The sequence below is a fragment of the Homalodisca vitripennis genome, chromosome 5 (genome assembly GCF_021130785.1).
Source record: "Homalodisca vitripennis isolate AUS2020 chromosome 5, UT_GWSS_2.1, whole genome shotgun sequence".
Classification (NCBI taxonomy): Eukaryota; Metazoa; Arthropoda; class Insecta; order Hemiptera; family Cicadellidae; genus Homalodisca; species Homalodisca vitripennis.
This window is the reverse complement of record NC_060211.1, coordinates 161,865,351-161,882,865: the sequence shown is the minus strand read 5'-3', so window position 1 is coordinate 161,882,865 and position 17,515 is coordinate 161,865,351. Positions and strand designations below refer to the sequence as shown.

At 32.4% G+C, this 17,515-nt stretch overlaps 1 protein-coding gene across 1 annotated transcript in view; it reads right to left on the bottom strand.

Moving 5' to 3' along the window:
• Nucleotides 1-865: 865 nt before the first annotated feature.
• Nucleotides 866-17,515, bottom strand: part of LOC124363064 (mitochondrial carrier protein Rim2) — a 51,397-nt gene continuing 34,747 nt past the window's right edge. The window contains exons 4-7 of the mRNA XM_046818145.1: nt 12,227-12,351; nt 8,510-8,729; nt 3,844-4,086; nt 866-3,282 (exon numbers count right to left, since the gene is read on the bottom strand). Coding sequence (XP_046674101.1) covers nt 3,851-4,086; nt 8,510-8,729; nt 12,227-12,351 — 581 coding nt within the window. The 3' untranslated portion in view covers nt 866-3,282; nt 3,844-3,850. The remainder of the gene's footprint in view (nt 3,283-3,843; nt 4,087-8,509; nt 8,730-12,226; nt 12,352-17,515) is intronic.

Genomic DNA, 17,515 nt, shown 5'->3' with positions numbered 1-17,515 from the left:
CCAGTTCTGAGCTAATGTTTCAAATTTCAAAACTCCCTGTAATATAATATTTATACATAACATTGATAAGAAAGTTAGTTAAAAAAAACTCTTGTACTAGAGATTCATGCTGTCATTACATTTTTCATCAGTAATTCTGGAGGTAGTATTGAAGTTGAGTGTTGAACTAAATTTTAGCTTTCTAGGTCAACTCATTATTATGTGTACAGACAGACAGAAATCGGATTTTATTCATCAGCAATTGGTGGGAGAGGCTTTGCTTAACACAGCTAATAAATAACAGTAGGAGTTTAAAACTCATGGGAAGTGCATCATATCTACAGGCAAAGGGAATTTTCTTACTATAATTTGATGACTACTAATATGAGCCAAAACAAAAAAAGTACAAATGTTGGGTTGCATTCAAAACAGTCTTATTGGGATATGACATAACGTCTAACTGCCTGAAATAATATTCCATTGTTTGTTTTATCACATTCTCAGAAAATCTACCAATGTGTGAGCAACAGCAACAAGTAAACAAACTAACAATTTCAACATTTGCAAAAACTAAATCTTGATTATTACATTAAATTTGTGTTGGTCAAGTGATAGCTTTAATCTATTATCTTACTGCAATATTTTAATGTTTTTACACCAGATAAAATAACTGTGATAATAATTCTGGCGCATTTGCAAAACACTGATTTGTTCAATTGGTTTTCTTGTTTGTAAACAGTTTCTAATTGAACCATACAAATGCGAAGCAAAATCTTAATTTTTCTTTAATTTAGTTAATGTAAGAGGTTTAACATCTACATTATAATGAACACTGACAACACAGAAAAAGCTAAATTATACTGGAGGGGAAAAATAAAACCACAAATTTCAACAAAGACACCTTTAATAACATTCATATGGACAAATACATGTATAAACTTATGCATATTTATAACTACATGATAACTTGTTATAACATCATTATTACATATTTAAAGCAGTCTTTTTTACTACTAGCTCCTCCTATAGAAAACAGTCAAATTTGGCCAATAAACAAGTCAAAAAGTAAAGATGATTGACCCACCAGAGCGTCCAGCACCTGCCCTACACTACAGTATTCTGGTTGGCTCTGCCAGGGTTAATCACTAAGTTCCTTTTGTTATCAAATAAATGTTCACGTCAAATAGATGTAGAAATTAAAACATACAAATTCTATTATGTGTATACTTAAACTAAGGAAACAGTTTCAATAATGATGGCAAACAACCAATGAGACGAAATATTTTAATCAATTGGTTTTACGAGTATAACACTAAATTAACAAAACAATACATAACATGGCAGTCAATTACAGCCTAATCAAAAAATAAATAAAAAAGTAGATAACATATGGCTAGCTTATTTTTGATTATTCGGAGATGTAATGAAGCAGCTGTATAATAACAACCAACACACAAAACTTTGCACTTTTACTTAGAGTGCTCTGCTCACCTGGTTCTACAATTATACAGTGATTATGATGCAAAAAGGCGCAGTAAAAAGTGAGAAAAAATTACAAAGATTGGTTATTCAATGCTACAGTTTGGTTGCAACAGCAATATTTTCTTTCAATTCCACTGAAACACACTTTTGATTTAGAAAACAATCAATTGACTATAAAATAATAACCTATGCAAACACTTGAAAAACTCAGAAGAAAAACTGAATAAAGAAGGTATTTTAAATAAAGGTAGTTAATAAAATATTAAATAAATTGTACTTAGGGGGTAAATCCAGTAAAAATCTAGTAAAAGGAATGGTGACAGCTGTTGATACGGCTTGCACCAAACATAAGTTTTCTATACTTGGTTTTAATGGCAGACGTTTTTAAACGCTGGATGCAAAGCTTTGAGAGAACAGGTGCATGATCGGTACGGTCTGGTTACTAACAAGACTCTATACTACTTAGAAACTGCAGTTCCGTGCAACTCTCGGTGGAGTGTACACAGAAGTGGACAGACATGGCTGAGAGCAGATCTTATCAGATCGTTGCTTGGCTGCCATATTGTTTAGGAAAGTTTCATGCATGTGCAGATTAAAACACACAGCTGGTGGAATCATTACGATTCATTGCATACAGTATCAATGCAATCGGTGCTAATTCAAATGTCACAAGTATAAGAAAGAGACAGCAGGTGGAGATGAAAAGAAGCGAGGAACCTTATACATGTTGGTGCCTGTTTGGGTAATGATACAGGACCAGTATGTGAGGGCAGCCTGACTGAGAACCAAAGTTGTTATTATGAACGAAGATGGAAAGGGTGGCCACATACGTGTGGCCGAGACATCGCTACTTGGAGCACAGGCAAACTCAACAAACAAGATATCAAACAGGTTTCAACAGTTTTCTGCATCCAACATTATAAAGTAACAACCAAGCAATTTGGTGGCAATCAAGTTTTATTACAACTAAAATATAATTTTAAAGATTACAGAGTTTTTTAGAGAATTTTAAAACTTTTATATATATAACAAAATTTTTGGAAACGCTTTGTGCACATTTTCTAGAAAGCACCATTAAAGATTTAAATCAATAAACACAAAATATAACTTTTAACGTATGAACATAAACTAGTGAGTTTAGTGTTTTACTTTTATCTGGTCTATTCTTTTTGAATATAAATAAAAAACTGCACATTTTTCAGCAAAGATTTTAATTACAGCATTTCAAGTCTCAGACTAGCATAAATACTCTGCTAAAGCATGCAATATTTTTTTCTGATCATTGTAAATCTACTAATTTTAACACTAAAAGTCTAAGTGTATGAATACGGTTACAGATTTTAAAAATCTAGAAACACGATTTATCCTCGATTCGTTGTAAAACTACGAGTACAATTCAAGCTACTTACAAAACCTACTGAATCACTGATGATTATTAATATCAAAGATTCTTATTGAGCTATCTGGCACTCCTTAATGGCATTTACACTGTTGCAGAACGTCTAAATGAAAAGTCTAATGATGAAGTTCCAACCGCAGCTCAAAGCAGTTATCACGCAACCTGTAGGAATGAGCCTAATGATGCAAGTTAACGTTAAGTTAGGTACTAACAGTGACAATAACAACCTGACTACCGATGTATCGCGACGACCCGACTAAGGTAAGTACATATCACATACAGCCTCTGCCCCGGAGGGGCTCTACAGTATATATTACAGTTACATCATAAATTAATAACAATCACTTGCTAGTCTAGCGAAGATAAGTTTCGGATTTTGTGCATCCATCAGCGAAACAAGTCATAGTATGGATCAACGTACTCTGAAACAAGATAATACCACTTAATTCATTATACACTTCAAACTTCTTATTTTAATTTTAGTATTCATATGTAAACGAATCAAAATCGTTAATAATATGATAACATTTATAAAGTTACAATTAAATGATCAAACATGTTAAAGAGAACGCAAATAAAACTCACTGTGATATATTTTTCTAAAGATATGTTTTTTATATAAACAACATTAAAAGACAATTTTTTTAATTGAAACATTTTTAAATGTAATAAAGGTTTATTATTATACAAAAAATATATATTATATAAAAGTTAACCTTATATATACCTTTATTTATTAAAAGTTTTTTGAAAATGCACTCTTTTCAATTGAGACTATTTGAATAAATTATATGGATGGAAAGCCCTAATGCCATCCTAAATAGCCTACTCTGTCATTCCGGTAGCTGCATAGATTGTTTAAAAGGTGATCTGAGTGCTTGTAAAAGTTTTAGCTGTTTGACCAACTACAAATGGAAATCTATCATTTGAAAACATACACCCGTGTAGTAATTGAGCGACATGAAGCAGTAAATTAACCTCACCTCTTAATCATTCCTCCAGCTCCTCCTCGATGTAAAAGTTGGTATCACAGTAGGAGGTGAGGATGTAGACCACCGCCTCGTAGGTGGCCATCATGATGGCGGTGTTCGGTATCTGCCGGACTAGCTGTGTCGCCAGACCTCGGTAAAGTCCTCGGTGGCCTTCCTCCCGGTAAACCACTCCCAATGTCTGCCAGAACCCCTTGTACTTACTGCCCTCCTCCCTCAGTCTTGTTCTGGCCACCTCTGCAACATCATCACAGATGACGAATACCACACTGAAATCTTGAGACACTCTCAATCTTATTAAGGAATGAAGAAAGAACCCATTGAGGTGATTCCACTCGAATATATTTTACGGTTTACTCAAAAAGCAAAATAAAATAACCAACAGAACAATATGTAACAGTTGTAAAACTAAACTCTTTAGAGATCATCAACATTAAGATATTTCAAACAAAAGCAGTGGAAATAATACCTTCAAAACACTAAAATCTATTATAAAACTATTCAAAATAAAATCTAATTACTAACTTTAATTATTGCTGGGTTGAAGAAGCTTTGGCTTCTTATAAAATAGAACAATTTTTAATGATCCCAGGTCTTTTGCTTGCTCTGAGGAGGTATGAAAATCAGTATTTATTGATGTGGAACTTTTACAGTGTACCATTTAAAGTACATCATGCTGCTGATTTAATATCTATTGGTCTTATCCAAATGCTGTACTCATTATCTACAAATGTTTCCGATAGATATATGTATTTATAACTATCTAATGTTTATAACTAGTAGTTTGTGTTATGTGTCTAAGGCACTTTTTAAACAATAATAAAAGGTAAAAAATAAAAAATAACAAATAAAAACAATTTAAAAATTCCAAAAAGATTACAATAATCGAGGATTCACTAAAATACACAATTTATGTGATATAAACAAATAAAATCATTCTTCCTGCTAAGTCGAAAGAAATATGTAAATTTTGTGATAATTGAAACGTTTACTAATTTATTCTCATGAGATTTATATATCTCGAAAACCATTTGAGAAACAAAAAATTTGTTTAAAACAAAAAGTTTAGGAAATGTTATACTCATTCCATAACGCTTTTTGTTTTTTCTCTAGGTTGAAAAATAATGTTGTTGAGAATTTTTAAAGTTTGAATGGCCGCCATGTTGGAACTAAGTAGTGTTCCAAGTAGATTAACAAACAGTCGAGATACTTATAAGATTAATTTTTGCAACAAGTTTCACAACTTGTTTTTGCTTTGTTTGGGACAGTTATAGTTTCTACAAGCCGCATTATATAACACATATATAGATAAATATAAACAGGGGAGGGGGATTATTTTGGGCTCTATGAGTCATGTTTGGCTACCATGAGCATAATAATTGCAATAGGCTAATTTTGTGATAGGAGAGGGGGATTATTTTGGGCTCTATGAGTCATGTTTGGCTACCATGAGCATAATTGCAATAGGCTAATTTTGTGACACAAAATCCACCTAAAATGGATTGTTAAATAGAGATGTGTATGAGAATTTTTGAACTGATGAGTTAGAGTACAGTGTTTGTCAAAAGTATAAGGACAATAGCAAAATACTATAATATAGGCTGTAGCCCTTAAAAATGAGCTAAACCTAATTATATTATGCTAATAAGATAATATTATTCTGTTATTACAGATATAAATAATTATGTGGAATCTACTGTACTCAAGATAGAGTGGTCTAATTTGAGTAAAAATTTATGTATTTCATGGGCTATATGACAATACTATAATTAAATTTAGCAAATGTTTAAGTACTAGCATGTATGTATTAGTTTTTTTTCTAGTGTTCTTATACTTTTGACAGACACTGTATTTAATTATAACAATTAAAGAACTGGAAATGTGAAATACCAACAATAATCTCACTCTGAAAGAGACAGCCCAAATATAGCATCTCGGTGTGGAAGTTGTTTACAGTTGAAAGTAATTCTTGCAAGCGACAGTAAATAATAACCTGCCAAGTGGAGAGGAGGTAAGATTGTAAACAAAGCACTTGAGCCAACTGACGATATCGAGCGGAGCTAATTGCTGTTGTGACCAAGGAGCAGCCTCTAGCTGACCCGTGTTGGCCTACAGATACACAATCACCAGGGGCAATATCTACACAGTTATACTTATCATTTTCGTGATGAGTATTGGAATAACTTACAAACAAATATAATTAAACATTTTTGAACTGAGCATACACAATGAAAGTCTATTTTTGTAGAGCTTTTTTTAAAAACTCATTTTTGAAAGAAAACTAACTTTGACTGAAACATTCAATCCACAAGTCAATCACCTAAAAAAAAAATCACCTAAAGGAAACTTATAAAGTGCTCTTGAGTCATCTATGTTACGCATCCTCCATCACAAGACTAGAGAGTGCATATAGCCAATCCTTCATTGTCATTGCCTTTAAAACTTGGAATTCCTTATCGGACACTTTTAGGGGTATTGAGCGTCGGTCTAGTTTTGTACTACAGCTGAAGTAACATTTTCTAAACTATACAACAGCATATCAGGGTCTTAATACTGAACTAGGGGCAGTATAAATTGAAAGGAAAAAAGTGTTGTGGAGAAAACTAAATTTTAAGTGACTTATTTTATACTGTAATTTTTCTGTAATAGCACAGTGTATACGCCAACAGTTCAGATCATAAGTATTTTTCTAAAGCTTATTTCAACCTATGTTATATATAATCGCTTATTATACCGAGCAACTTTTATGACTTTTTCACAAAGAACATAGAAACATTTTTTATACAGAATGTTTATTATTATAATTAAACCTAACAATGCAAGTAAAATTAAAAAAATCCAATATATAAAAATTTTATAGCAAATTTACTGGTGATTTAATAAGTATATATTTACATGTAACGTGTTACTTTACGAAAATGAACAAATTCACTGTTTATCTCTTTTTAAGAGAATATGCAAAAAAAAAACATTATATATATATATTCATAAATAATTTTGATTATAAATCAACTAAAAATAAAAAAAACATTGATGCAACGTATTTGTATTTACAATGTACAATGTATACAAGTGTAGGAAACACCCCTATTCTAAGTCGCTGTTGGATGTCATATTACAAATTATTTACAAAAAATAATTTTATACTTTTTTTATTTAGCAAATGATTACTAACTAGCTGAAGGAACCTCAGAAATGTACACAGGAAATTAACAGTACATGGAGACCAGCTTTCTACTCTATAACTGATTCCTTATATGCATAAAGAAAACTACGAATAGTATAAAACCTAACAAAAGAACGCATTAGTAAGAAATTTGATGCTTACTCTTTGCAAACATTTGAGATTTATTGAAATTGGATAATATTTACTCCTTAAAAAATGACACAATGTGAGGCAACATTAGCCGTTGGATATCCGGCACTGCTACATGAAAACTAACCCACCGCTCTGTATATAAAATTCCTGCAACCTCTAAAGTTAAAAATAGACTAACTCATAAGTAAGTATTTATTTTAAATCTTAATTGTTTGAGGTTAAATGTAAGAGTAGCTATGCTGCCCTATTTCGCTTCAATAAAGAAGCAATTCTATTCCATTATATTCTAAATTGACTCTCCGGAAGCGTAAAAGAAAATCCCTTGAACAGCAAGCAAATAAAACAAATGGTTTGTTAAAAATAGTTGTTTTATGGTGGAAAGTTATAGCACTAAATAGAAGTAGGAATTTATCAGTAAAAGTGATAAGATCTAAACAGTCTTGAGTACGGGTTATATTTAACTTATGTTTTGAATAAACGAGAGGTCAGTCTCCTTTATAGTCTCTCTTTATGCCCCAAAGATCTTCACAATAGAAATCCAAACAAAATAAGCAGAAATGAGTCTGTAAAACTACAAAGTAACCAGTACTGATAAAGAATGTCTAAATACCGATGCTTTAGACCATATGGTCACTTGCTCTCCAAACTCAACTTATTTCCATATTATTAAAATAGTGTTTTAAGCAAATCCAAGTGATCTGTAGACACATTTTTCATGAACCAAATTCAGCAGCCACGCCACATTCACTCTACTACCGATAAGTGCTATCAGAGACACTTCAAGTTAGCACAAACAACTACTTGAGCCGATACAAGAAAAGCTCATCAGCTTGGTGGTGTAACAATTTTCACATAAAATAATCTCTGTTGTTGTTCAAGTTACAAAACATGAATCAAGCTGTTTTGATTGACGATTAACGCCACTACAGGGAAACAAACCTTGGACATTGGTAAACAAAGATAACCTTCTGTTTATTACACATTTTAACATTTAGAATCTGAATAAATAATCGCTATCTTGGCAAGCACAATCTCGCCATTCCCCCCCCCCCCCTTGTTGGGGTTTAACTTTGGTTGATCACAGTTCGTCTTGAGTAGTTGTACTAAATTTCTTCTTTTGACAAATTTCAAATTAAAAATGGGAGAGCTTTCCTTCAATCAAAATAAGTCTAAAGTAATAATTTTAAAGTAGTAATATTACTCTTTATAAAGAGTAATGATATTATTACAAGAATTGAGTAGAACAATAGCCAAGAACAAAAAAAAATAAAAAAACCAAATGGTCCGGTTAATGTTTTGACAGCTTGCAGTTTAACTATACTCATCTACTCGTCTACTCACCATGTGGATAGCTGAGACAGGATGCCACAGTCTTGGACACTGCTCCTGCCATCATGAACTCGAGGAAATCCTGTGAGGTCTTCTCGTTCTCGTTGAGATTGCTGCGCGACCGCCTTGACATCAGCTGGGCCTTCAATGCTTCGTATATCACAAAGTGTATCACTGTCTCCGAGATGCCATAGTAGGATGCGGTTATGCCCTTGTAGAACCCTAGGATACCCTGTAACATTTTGGAGATAATGAGTCAACATTTAAATGTACTCAAACTTAAAAAGAATTTCATGTAAATAATTTAGAATACCTCTATCAAAACAAATAAATTAAAATAAACTTAATAAATTGAAACAAATCTTATACATGTTGTAATAAAACCCTAAAAGCAAGTACTCAATTTAATAAGTAAATTTAAATTTAAATAAAATTATTTCAACACGAGAATAATAAAGAGTAACAAAACCACAGGTAAAATATTCATTATTTATTATATGATCTAAAAATGCATCTTGAAATTTGACATTTTACAAAAATATATTTCTGATGGCCTACTTCTGATTCTCTCCATCTTAAATTCTTCTGCAATGCTTCAAAGAATCATCATCTTTTTTCACAGAAAATAAAAAAGGATTACAATTAATCTTTTGTAACCAGATAAAAATCTTAAAATTTGTGCAATCTTTATAAGCTATACCATAGGATAGTAAGAAATTTTAGTAACTGCTGTTGGAGAGAAATAACTATGCATGCAATTAACTGTCAATGATGTAAACTTTATGTACATTAAAACAAGGATTGTCCAAAAAATTTCAAATCTTCATCTTTATCACAATGATGAGTTGAACCTGTCCAAAACTATGTTGTCTTTTTTAAAATATATTTTCCCTAACTTCTAGGGTTTCTTCTACTGTAAACAAATCATATGTAACTGATATTATTGGAAATAGCTTACAATGTCGTCACATATTATTTCATGCCAAATTTGATCCCAAATTTTATTTTTGTATGGTAAATTTTGTAATTTGGTAGAGACAGACATTACAGGATGCTTGGTAATGAATATAAAACACAATATTTTATTGAACATTATGAAATATGACTTGCAGTGATATAAGAACCAATGAAAATTTAAATAAAATTCCAAGTTATTTTATAAAGGATGTACATTATCATATAATAAAAATTATTTGGTGTTTGACGGACAAGTTGCGCACACTGCACCACGAGACGATCTGAAGAACTGGAGATCAGAAACTTTTTAGACATGCCTCATAGAATGATAACAACGTTACCTTATGAGTACAGGAGTTTAGGTTTACATTTAGTACATAGAAATTGAGCAATATAAAATACAGATAAATGTAGCAAGAAAAAATTGGAAATCCACAAGAGTTTCTGACTGAACTTAAAACAGAAAGAAGATAGGTGAGTCCCAGCAACTGGCCCACTGGGCTCGTCTACTACTCACTTTACGCAGTCCCGGCCGTCTGTTGCGCCGCGTACGTGAGGTCCGCTCACCTCGGCCTAAGGCCTCGGTTGTCAGGCCATGGCTGCCAACTCTGCTCCTGAATCAAACATGTTCCTGCGATGTTTGCTGTTTGCACAAATAGAAAAAAGAGATAGAGGACAGCTCGTTCATGCTCTTACAGCCACCCGGAAACTTACACAAGTGAGCAAGTAGAATACATGCTAACAGAATAAAGTACTTACTCATCCTTATCAGGTTGAAACCTAGCAAGTAGGGAACTGTTTAACCTTAAATCTTAAGCAATTGCATCTTAAAAAATTATTCTTAAAAATGAGTTCACATTCATATTTAATACATATTTATTAATAAAGCATAGACAATCACAAATTTTTTGTAAACACACACACTGGTTTGTTAAGATGTAAATGGAATTAAAAAATTGTCCTTCCTGCTCAGTCCGAAGAAGCAGGTAGATTTTGTCACCAATGAAATGTTATTAATTCATTATGTAAGGAATGTAGAAAGTTTCCTTAAGTGGTGCCATGAGGATAATTGCAATAGGCTGATTTTGTATAGAAAATCTACCTAAAATTGCGTTTTAATTGACACTGAGAATAATAAAAGCAAATTATAATGACAAATCAATTAATAAAAATAACAGAACAATAAAAAATAATTTAATTTAATTTAATAATGATATTTGAAGATCTAAACACAATTATTTACAATTACCTTTGGATAGATGAAATAAAATTTAATTCTTTCTGAACCTTAGTTTTTGCTAGTGCTCCAGTGAATCAAAATGTTATTGATGGTAGTTTCAAGAGTCAGGATCAATCTTTACACTTTTAAGTTCTTATTTTTTTTCTCTGGTAGAATTATAGGAGATCATAGTTAACATGCATCCAAACGCATTTTGGTTTTTCATTGAAGTGTGTATTTAATAAATACTGAAACAATAAAGCACACATATGATTTGGGATTTTTAAAATAATCAAAATATTTTAAAAACTAAAAAGTGTTTGGAAGCATAAAAAGTATTAGATCTTCAAAATGAAATACCTTTCTTATTTTTACAACAAAAAATAAGAGCGTGAAAGTGTTTGATGTTCAACACCGTTTAATGGGAATACAATCTAAATGGCCAATGGTACAGCTGGTTCTTAAGGGGCCTGACCAGACAGTGATGGAGAAGCAAATACACTCGGGTGACAACGTTGAGTGATAAACAAATCACAACAAACAGAAAATTGTACAACTCCACTGACGACAAGAATAGTTCTACTTATTTAGTTTCCTCTCTGGGCATCAATGTGTTACACAAAGAACAAAAATAAAACAATGCAGAGGAGGTTCTGAGCTGGCGTAGTGTCAATCATAATGACAGGTGATGAGGCGAGGTGAACCGACTTTGAATAGAAATAGAGATTCACATCTTCCACACGTGACACTCGAGCGCACAGTGCGTGATCCTTCGTGGCTGGAGATTTCGGAAGACTTCAAAGAATGAGTTACTACGAATAGTAAAATATTCATAATTTTTAAAACCGAGATATGCAGGACAATTCAATAATAATACATTTTAAAGAACAATTAATTGGAATACTTTCATATGATGAGTATTCAGAGAATACCAATAGAAATAAATTGTAATTACTTCTATTTCCACGACTCATCAACTCATCACACCGCTTCGTTGTGAATATTTACTCAACTAATTTCAGGCACTGATATAAGATTTCAAAATAGTCTATAAAATTAAGACCAATTAGTTGTAACCATCAGGCAGGCATCAATATGTGGTTTCTATGTGGTTTATATAGATAATAAACATGGTTTCTTCACACGAGTTCATTTTGCAACAGTATGTCAAATAGTTTCAGTTTTCTTGACATAAGTGATATAAGTGTGGTATTTGAATCATAAATATTGCTTTTATCATCACGATTATTACAAACAATGTTCAGTCAACAATTGTACAAGAAGAGATATATTTCTATTAACATAAATTTAAAACCAAGATTGTTTTAATTTGCTTCAACAACATCACTGCATATTGAACAGAAATTATCTCTCTTATTACACCCTGTTTGTAAACATTTAATCACTCATGCTGATTATAAATGTGTGCTATAATATTTTTAATAAGAAACAAACAAATTCAAATGTCTACAACTAATATGAGATAAGAATGAAAAACAAAGAGAGGGAAAAAAGCAACAGATGAATATTACATGAAGCAAGGGAAAACTTACCGATTGTCGATATATCCTTCGTATACACTGTGCTGCAGTCAGCCGTTGTCCACTCTTAGTGAAGTCGAGCTGCAACCGAGTCTTGACGAACCAGATAGGGTTGGTCGCAGAGCAAGCTACAAAGCCTGTAAAATTACAATAACTATTACTAACTGTTAATAACCTCATTTACTGAATAACATGGTTGCAGTCACCCATTGTCCACCAACTATCATTTCTTATATTCTGGTTCTACCCTTTGTTCTTGACAATAGTTATAATAAATAAATATAATTTCTCTTACTGGCCAAAATGGTGAAACCATATTGCCTTAAAGTCACATATACTGTAAAAAACAATTGGAAACTGATATATTACACAATAAAAATTCAGAGAAATACATTTTAAGAAAGTTGAGATAGACAAACTTCTTTCAAATTATAAACATACAAATTTATATTTTTTATTTATTATATACTCAGCATAATACAAGACATTGTAAAAATGGAGCTATTAAGTATCTACTACACTGAATTTATCATATAATTCCAAAGGCTAGCCATATGTTCTCTCTTAAAGATTATAGATGTTATGTTATCACCAGGTGTACTAATTGTTACATGGGTTTTACGATAATATATAATAATCTATTAAAATTTGTTGACTTAGTGCTTGACAAAATTAATGCGTCCCCATATAATTAAAGTCTTTATTCACAATTACCAACAACAACATATAATGAATCATTTGCAAGTATATATTAATAAATTATTAGTAATGTCATGCCACGTACTTCATGTCTTGACTTTATGTTCAGTTCACACGATCTGATCAAAGATTGGTTTAAAATATTCTTAAAGAAAAAAAAAACAGTTGATAGATCTATATAGTGTATTAATTAATATTTTATTGCTTTAATCATATTCCAAAATAGTAGTGTGATGATCTCTATTCTTGAGTGATAGGGGAATGATACAGCCTTTATGGACATTCGTCATATTATAGCACATTACGTGCCCTTCGAAATTCCAAATACCACCTAAAACAATAGGACAGGAGGGTGTTCCAGGGCCACAGGCAATATTGAGACATTCAACACAGTCCCCTTGAGACCCAACTTTAAAATCGTGGCAAATAATAGCCAGAAAACGCTCTCTCAATAAATTACTCCATGAAATTGATCAGATGACACAAGTACACTGATGAACCCAAATTGTTCACCCAGCAGGGATCACTCCTGGTTGGTTTATACCTTCCAGTTGAACCTACCACTGAGCACAGCAAAAAGCGATGTGTTACTTAAATCTGAGCAACCTTATGGAGGTCCAGGAGCAGCACATCACTAACCGCAAATGTTGAGATTCTGGGGTTCAAGGGTAATGCAATAGGTCTAGTCTACTGCGGGAGATGACTGTTGGAGTTGGAGGGATTCGTTCCTTAAGTATCAGAGGTTCTTGCTAGCCTCAACAAGGGTGTACCACCCCTGCCTGCTTTGACTGGAAAGACTGGTTCAGAGCTAGCCTCCCCTTCTTCGGGGGGGGGGGGGGGACATGACTTTGAGGTTAGTGCCCTAATTCTTCCTCATGGATCTTGATAGGAGGCAGCCCCTATCCCCTAACCTTACCCATCCTGAATATCCTGTAACTCCGGAAGCAGCGCTAAGGTTCTTGTAAGACTAAGTGTAATTTATAAGATTCTTGTATAAGGAAAAAAACCCAAGATGCTGTCAGGTACTGAATGGCTGGACGATCCGATAACAATGACAAGATTATTGTATTATGCATTGTCTGCCTGTGCCTCAGAACTTTCAGCATGAACGTCATGCAACAATACTTAAAACCTTTAAGTCCTAATGATATTATTGCAATCTATCTGAACAATACAAAAAAATTACTATCCATACACTGTTTAAATTTATTCCTTTTTCCATTAACTTAAATCCAGCAAAACGGGATATTAGTAAAACTAATCCATTAGAAACAATTGCACATGATGAATCTATTGAAGTGAGTGAACACTATAAGTCTTAAAATAGATTGGAAGTTTGAAAATAGTTTGTTAGTGAAAACAATGATTGGCAGCCAGTCGGTTGGAGGCCGTTTGAATTACGACCAGCTGAAGAAGTTTCAGGTAATAGTTGAGAGCTTGTCTAGCTGTTTAGCGCGAACCTGCTAATCTATGACTGCTAAACGATTTAATGGACGCCAACTGTGCTTTGCGTGATTGTCACCAAACTTCCAAATACCAAGTGACCCTATTTTAAAATTTAACTAAATATCCTGCAAGTGATGTTAATAATTTGAATTGTTGTTAAATTGTAGAAAAATGAACGATATTACTAATTGTTTTAAAATCATTAAATTTCCTTTTAATTTGGTTAGTTGTCAGTTTGGTAATATACTTTATATAAGAACCAATGTTGCTTAAAGAGAATTCTCACAATGGTTTCTCAGTTTTTTTTTGCTTGACTGTAACTCCAAACATTATGAAAAAAAAAAACATGAAATATTACATTATACAAGCATATAAACATATTTGATATAAATTAAATTTCTTGGGGTTAATTATTGATTTATAATAAAACATTTGTATCTGACAACACCATAATTTTTTAACAGTTTGATTTAAAATGTTTTTATGTAAAAGGTGTAGAATATTTAGCAAAGCAAGAGATAAAACGATAGCATAATCTCCTGATTAAGATTAGCTTGAGTGTGTATTCAAGACACAACAAAAGCCAGTTATCTCTCTTGAAGTGGTGTCTTGAGTCCAAGCAACAAACAGTAAATACTTAGACCAAGGTCTTTATATCTCATTAACTTGATCTAACCGGTATTTTGGTCTCAGTGAGTTACATTTTCTACTTGCAACTTTATCATTTCATTGTAACGATGAAATATTACATATGTTTACTGTTTCAACGACACAACGTCAATTACATTATTTATTTCAACAAATTTTTATTTAGTAAAGAGCCAAAACTATAACCTTTTTTTACAATAAGTGTAATAGCCTACGAAAACATTAAAGAAAAATTGTAATGTACACAGTCACACTGTCCAAAAGATTAACATTGAACATTGTGTTGAAATGTTCTTATAATTTAATTTAGCCATAATCAAAGAATAAATGAAATGATTATTTTCAATCGGATTGGAAAACATTTCTTATTGAATCTCTAATCCAGCCCTGCCTGGCAAAGCTCCCTGGCGGCATGAGGACAATGTCATGGTCAGGGCCAAGTCTGTAGCAGTCTCAATAGAGTTTAATCTTGTAGTTTTTCCTAAACTAACACAAAGAGGGGTACACATCAACTGCCATTCTATTGGACTACAGCAAAGGAGGTCAGGGCCTTGATGCTGGGGGCTTAGGGGGTATAGCGGTTGGCGGCTTTGGAATGTGGTACTTAGGGTAACTGAATGCAAGTTCAATGAATGCGTGTATGTCTTATTATAGTTTTGTAAATATTTATAAAGTTACATTAATTATAGATGTTTTTTTATTATTTTATTTTAAAGCTAAGATTCTTTTAACGTATAAGGTAAATAAATAGATTTATTTTTAGTTATACATGTATATGTATGTTAGTTTAATTTTTTACGAGGTTAAGTGGTAGAGAGGACTTTATAGTCCTGACTTTGCCACTAATAAAGACATTTTTCATTTCATTTCAAAGCATTTGATAGTCTTAATCATAAACACACTCTAAAAAGCCCAATTAGTTTATGATTAAGACTATCAAAGACTTTACTTGGAATCCATGAAACCTCAAAAGAATGGTTTACTAGTCACAAAGAGGTTGTGCCACAGGGCTGTGTTAGGACCCCTTATGTTCATTCTTTTCACAAATGACCTCCCTAATTTCATACAGGAGTACAGCAACTACACCACGTATGCGATGACTCAGTGCTCTTGCTGGGCAGAAGGGCTACTGATCAACTAATCTCAATCTTATCATCATCCAACTGGGTAGTGTTATTAAAAATCACTGCAACAGATCTGAAGATTTACCACACACTTAGACTAAATCTCTTATTGCTTGGATTAGTTTCTACAATTATCTCCCTTACTCATTCCACTAAGCAGCCTAGTGATGCCTTTATTACTGCAATTTAAAAGCATTATTTTTCATGAATCGCATCACTGAAAATTACCCTCTTTATAACTAAAATGACATCAATGATGGCCATCATATACTGTCAACTGGTTAAACTACAAAAATCAAGTTTAATAAATATAACATTTTATTTCATATTGTGTTTAACCAAGAATTTAATGTTATAAACCTATTTAGAGTCTGTATATTCACTTTTTACAAGTTGAATATAAAAGAATGTGTCGTCCTTGGATAGATTATGGTAGAAACCTTTGTGTGTAGAACCATATGAGTGAGAAATATAAAGAGAGTATGACTCAAAAATCGTGGAAAGGGAGTAAAATTATGTTTTGATCCTAGCCTTAAATCTATTGGCAACAAACTTTTCCTAGTTGCGTTACACAAACATGATCATAATTCACTTAAGAAACAACTTCAAAAGACTGCCAACATTACAAACTTTATTGTTATCCTATTAAGTCAAATATAAAACTCAGTCAGACCTCTAACCTAGTTTCGAGGATTAAAATCTATCATCTTCCAATCTTTAGGAAATGTAGAGTTCTATTTTAGTAATAAATAACAAAATCCTATTATTTTTTCAAACCATCCATCGTCTATAGCATATTTCTGACAAATGAATGTATGAAATACTTCAATGAATATTTTCAAAATCATTGTCAGTGAGAGTTTTTGAAAGTGTAGGAGGAAAATGAACTAGGAATTGTTGAATCGGAACATAAAGGTTACTGGAAACTATTAATGATCCTTAGCTCTTGATAAATTTGTCATGGCGAATGTGAAGTTGCTGTATAATCTATCCCATGTGGTGTGAAACACATATGCTTCAATGTAAGATATAAGCTGCCTTAATACATGCAGCAATGTAGAGATGTTAAGGCTGCTCCTAGAACTGCCTAGAGTTACGACTTGATAAATCCACCTCCACTGCAGACATAACTACACCAACAAACAGTAATTATTACCTTGTTGTAAACGGTACAGTAGCGCTAGATAAGCTACTAACATAATTTCTCCTCACGTGAAAATTGTCAAGGTCTTTTACCAACTGTAGTAAAGTGAAAAATTGTAAAATTTCATTCACACATTCCTGATCCATAGCATTTTTATAGAATTTACGGAAAATCTTGAAGGAAGGAATAGCAGATTTCAACTCCAAAGTGCATTGTGGAGATTCTTTGAAACAATTAAAA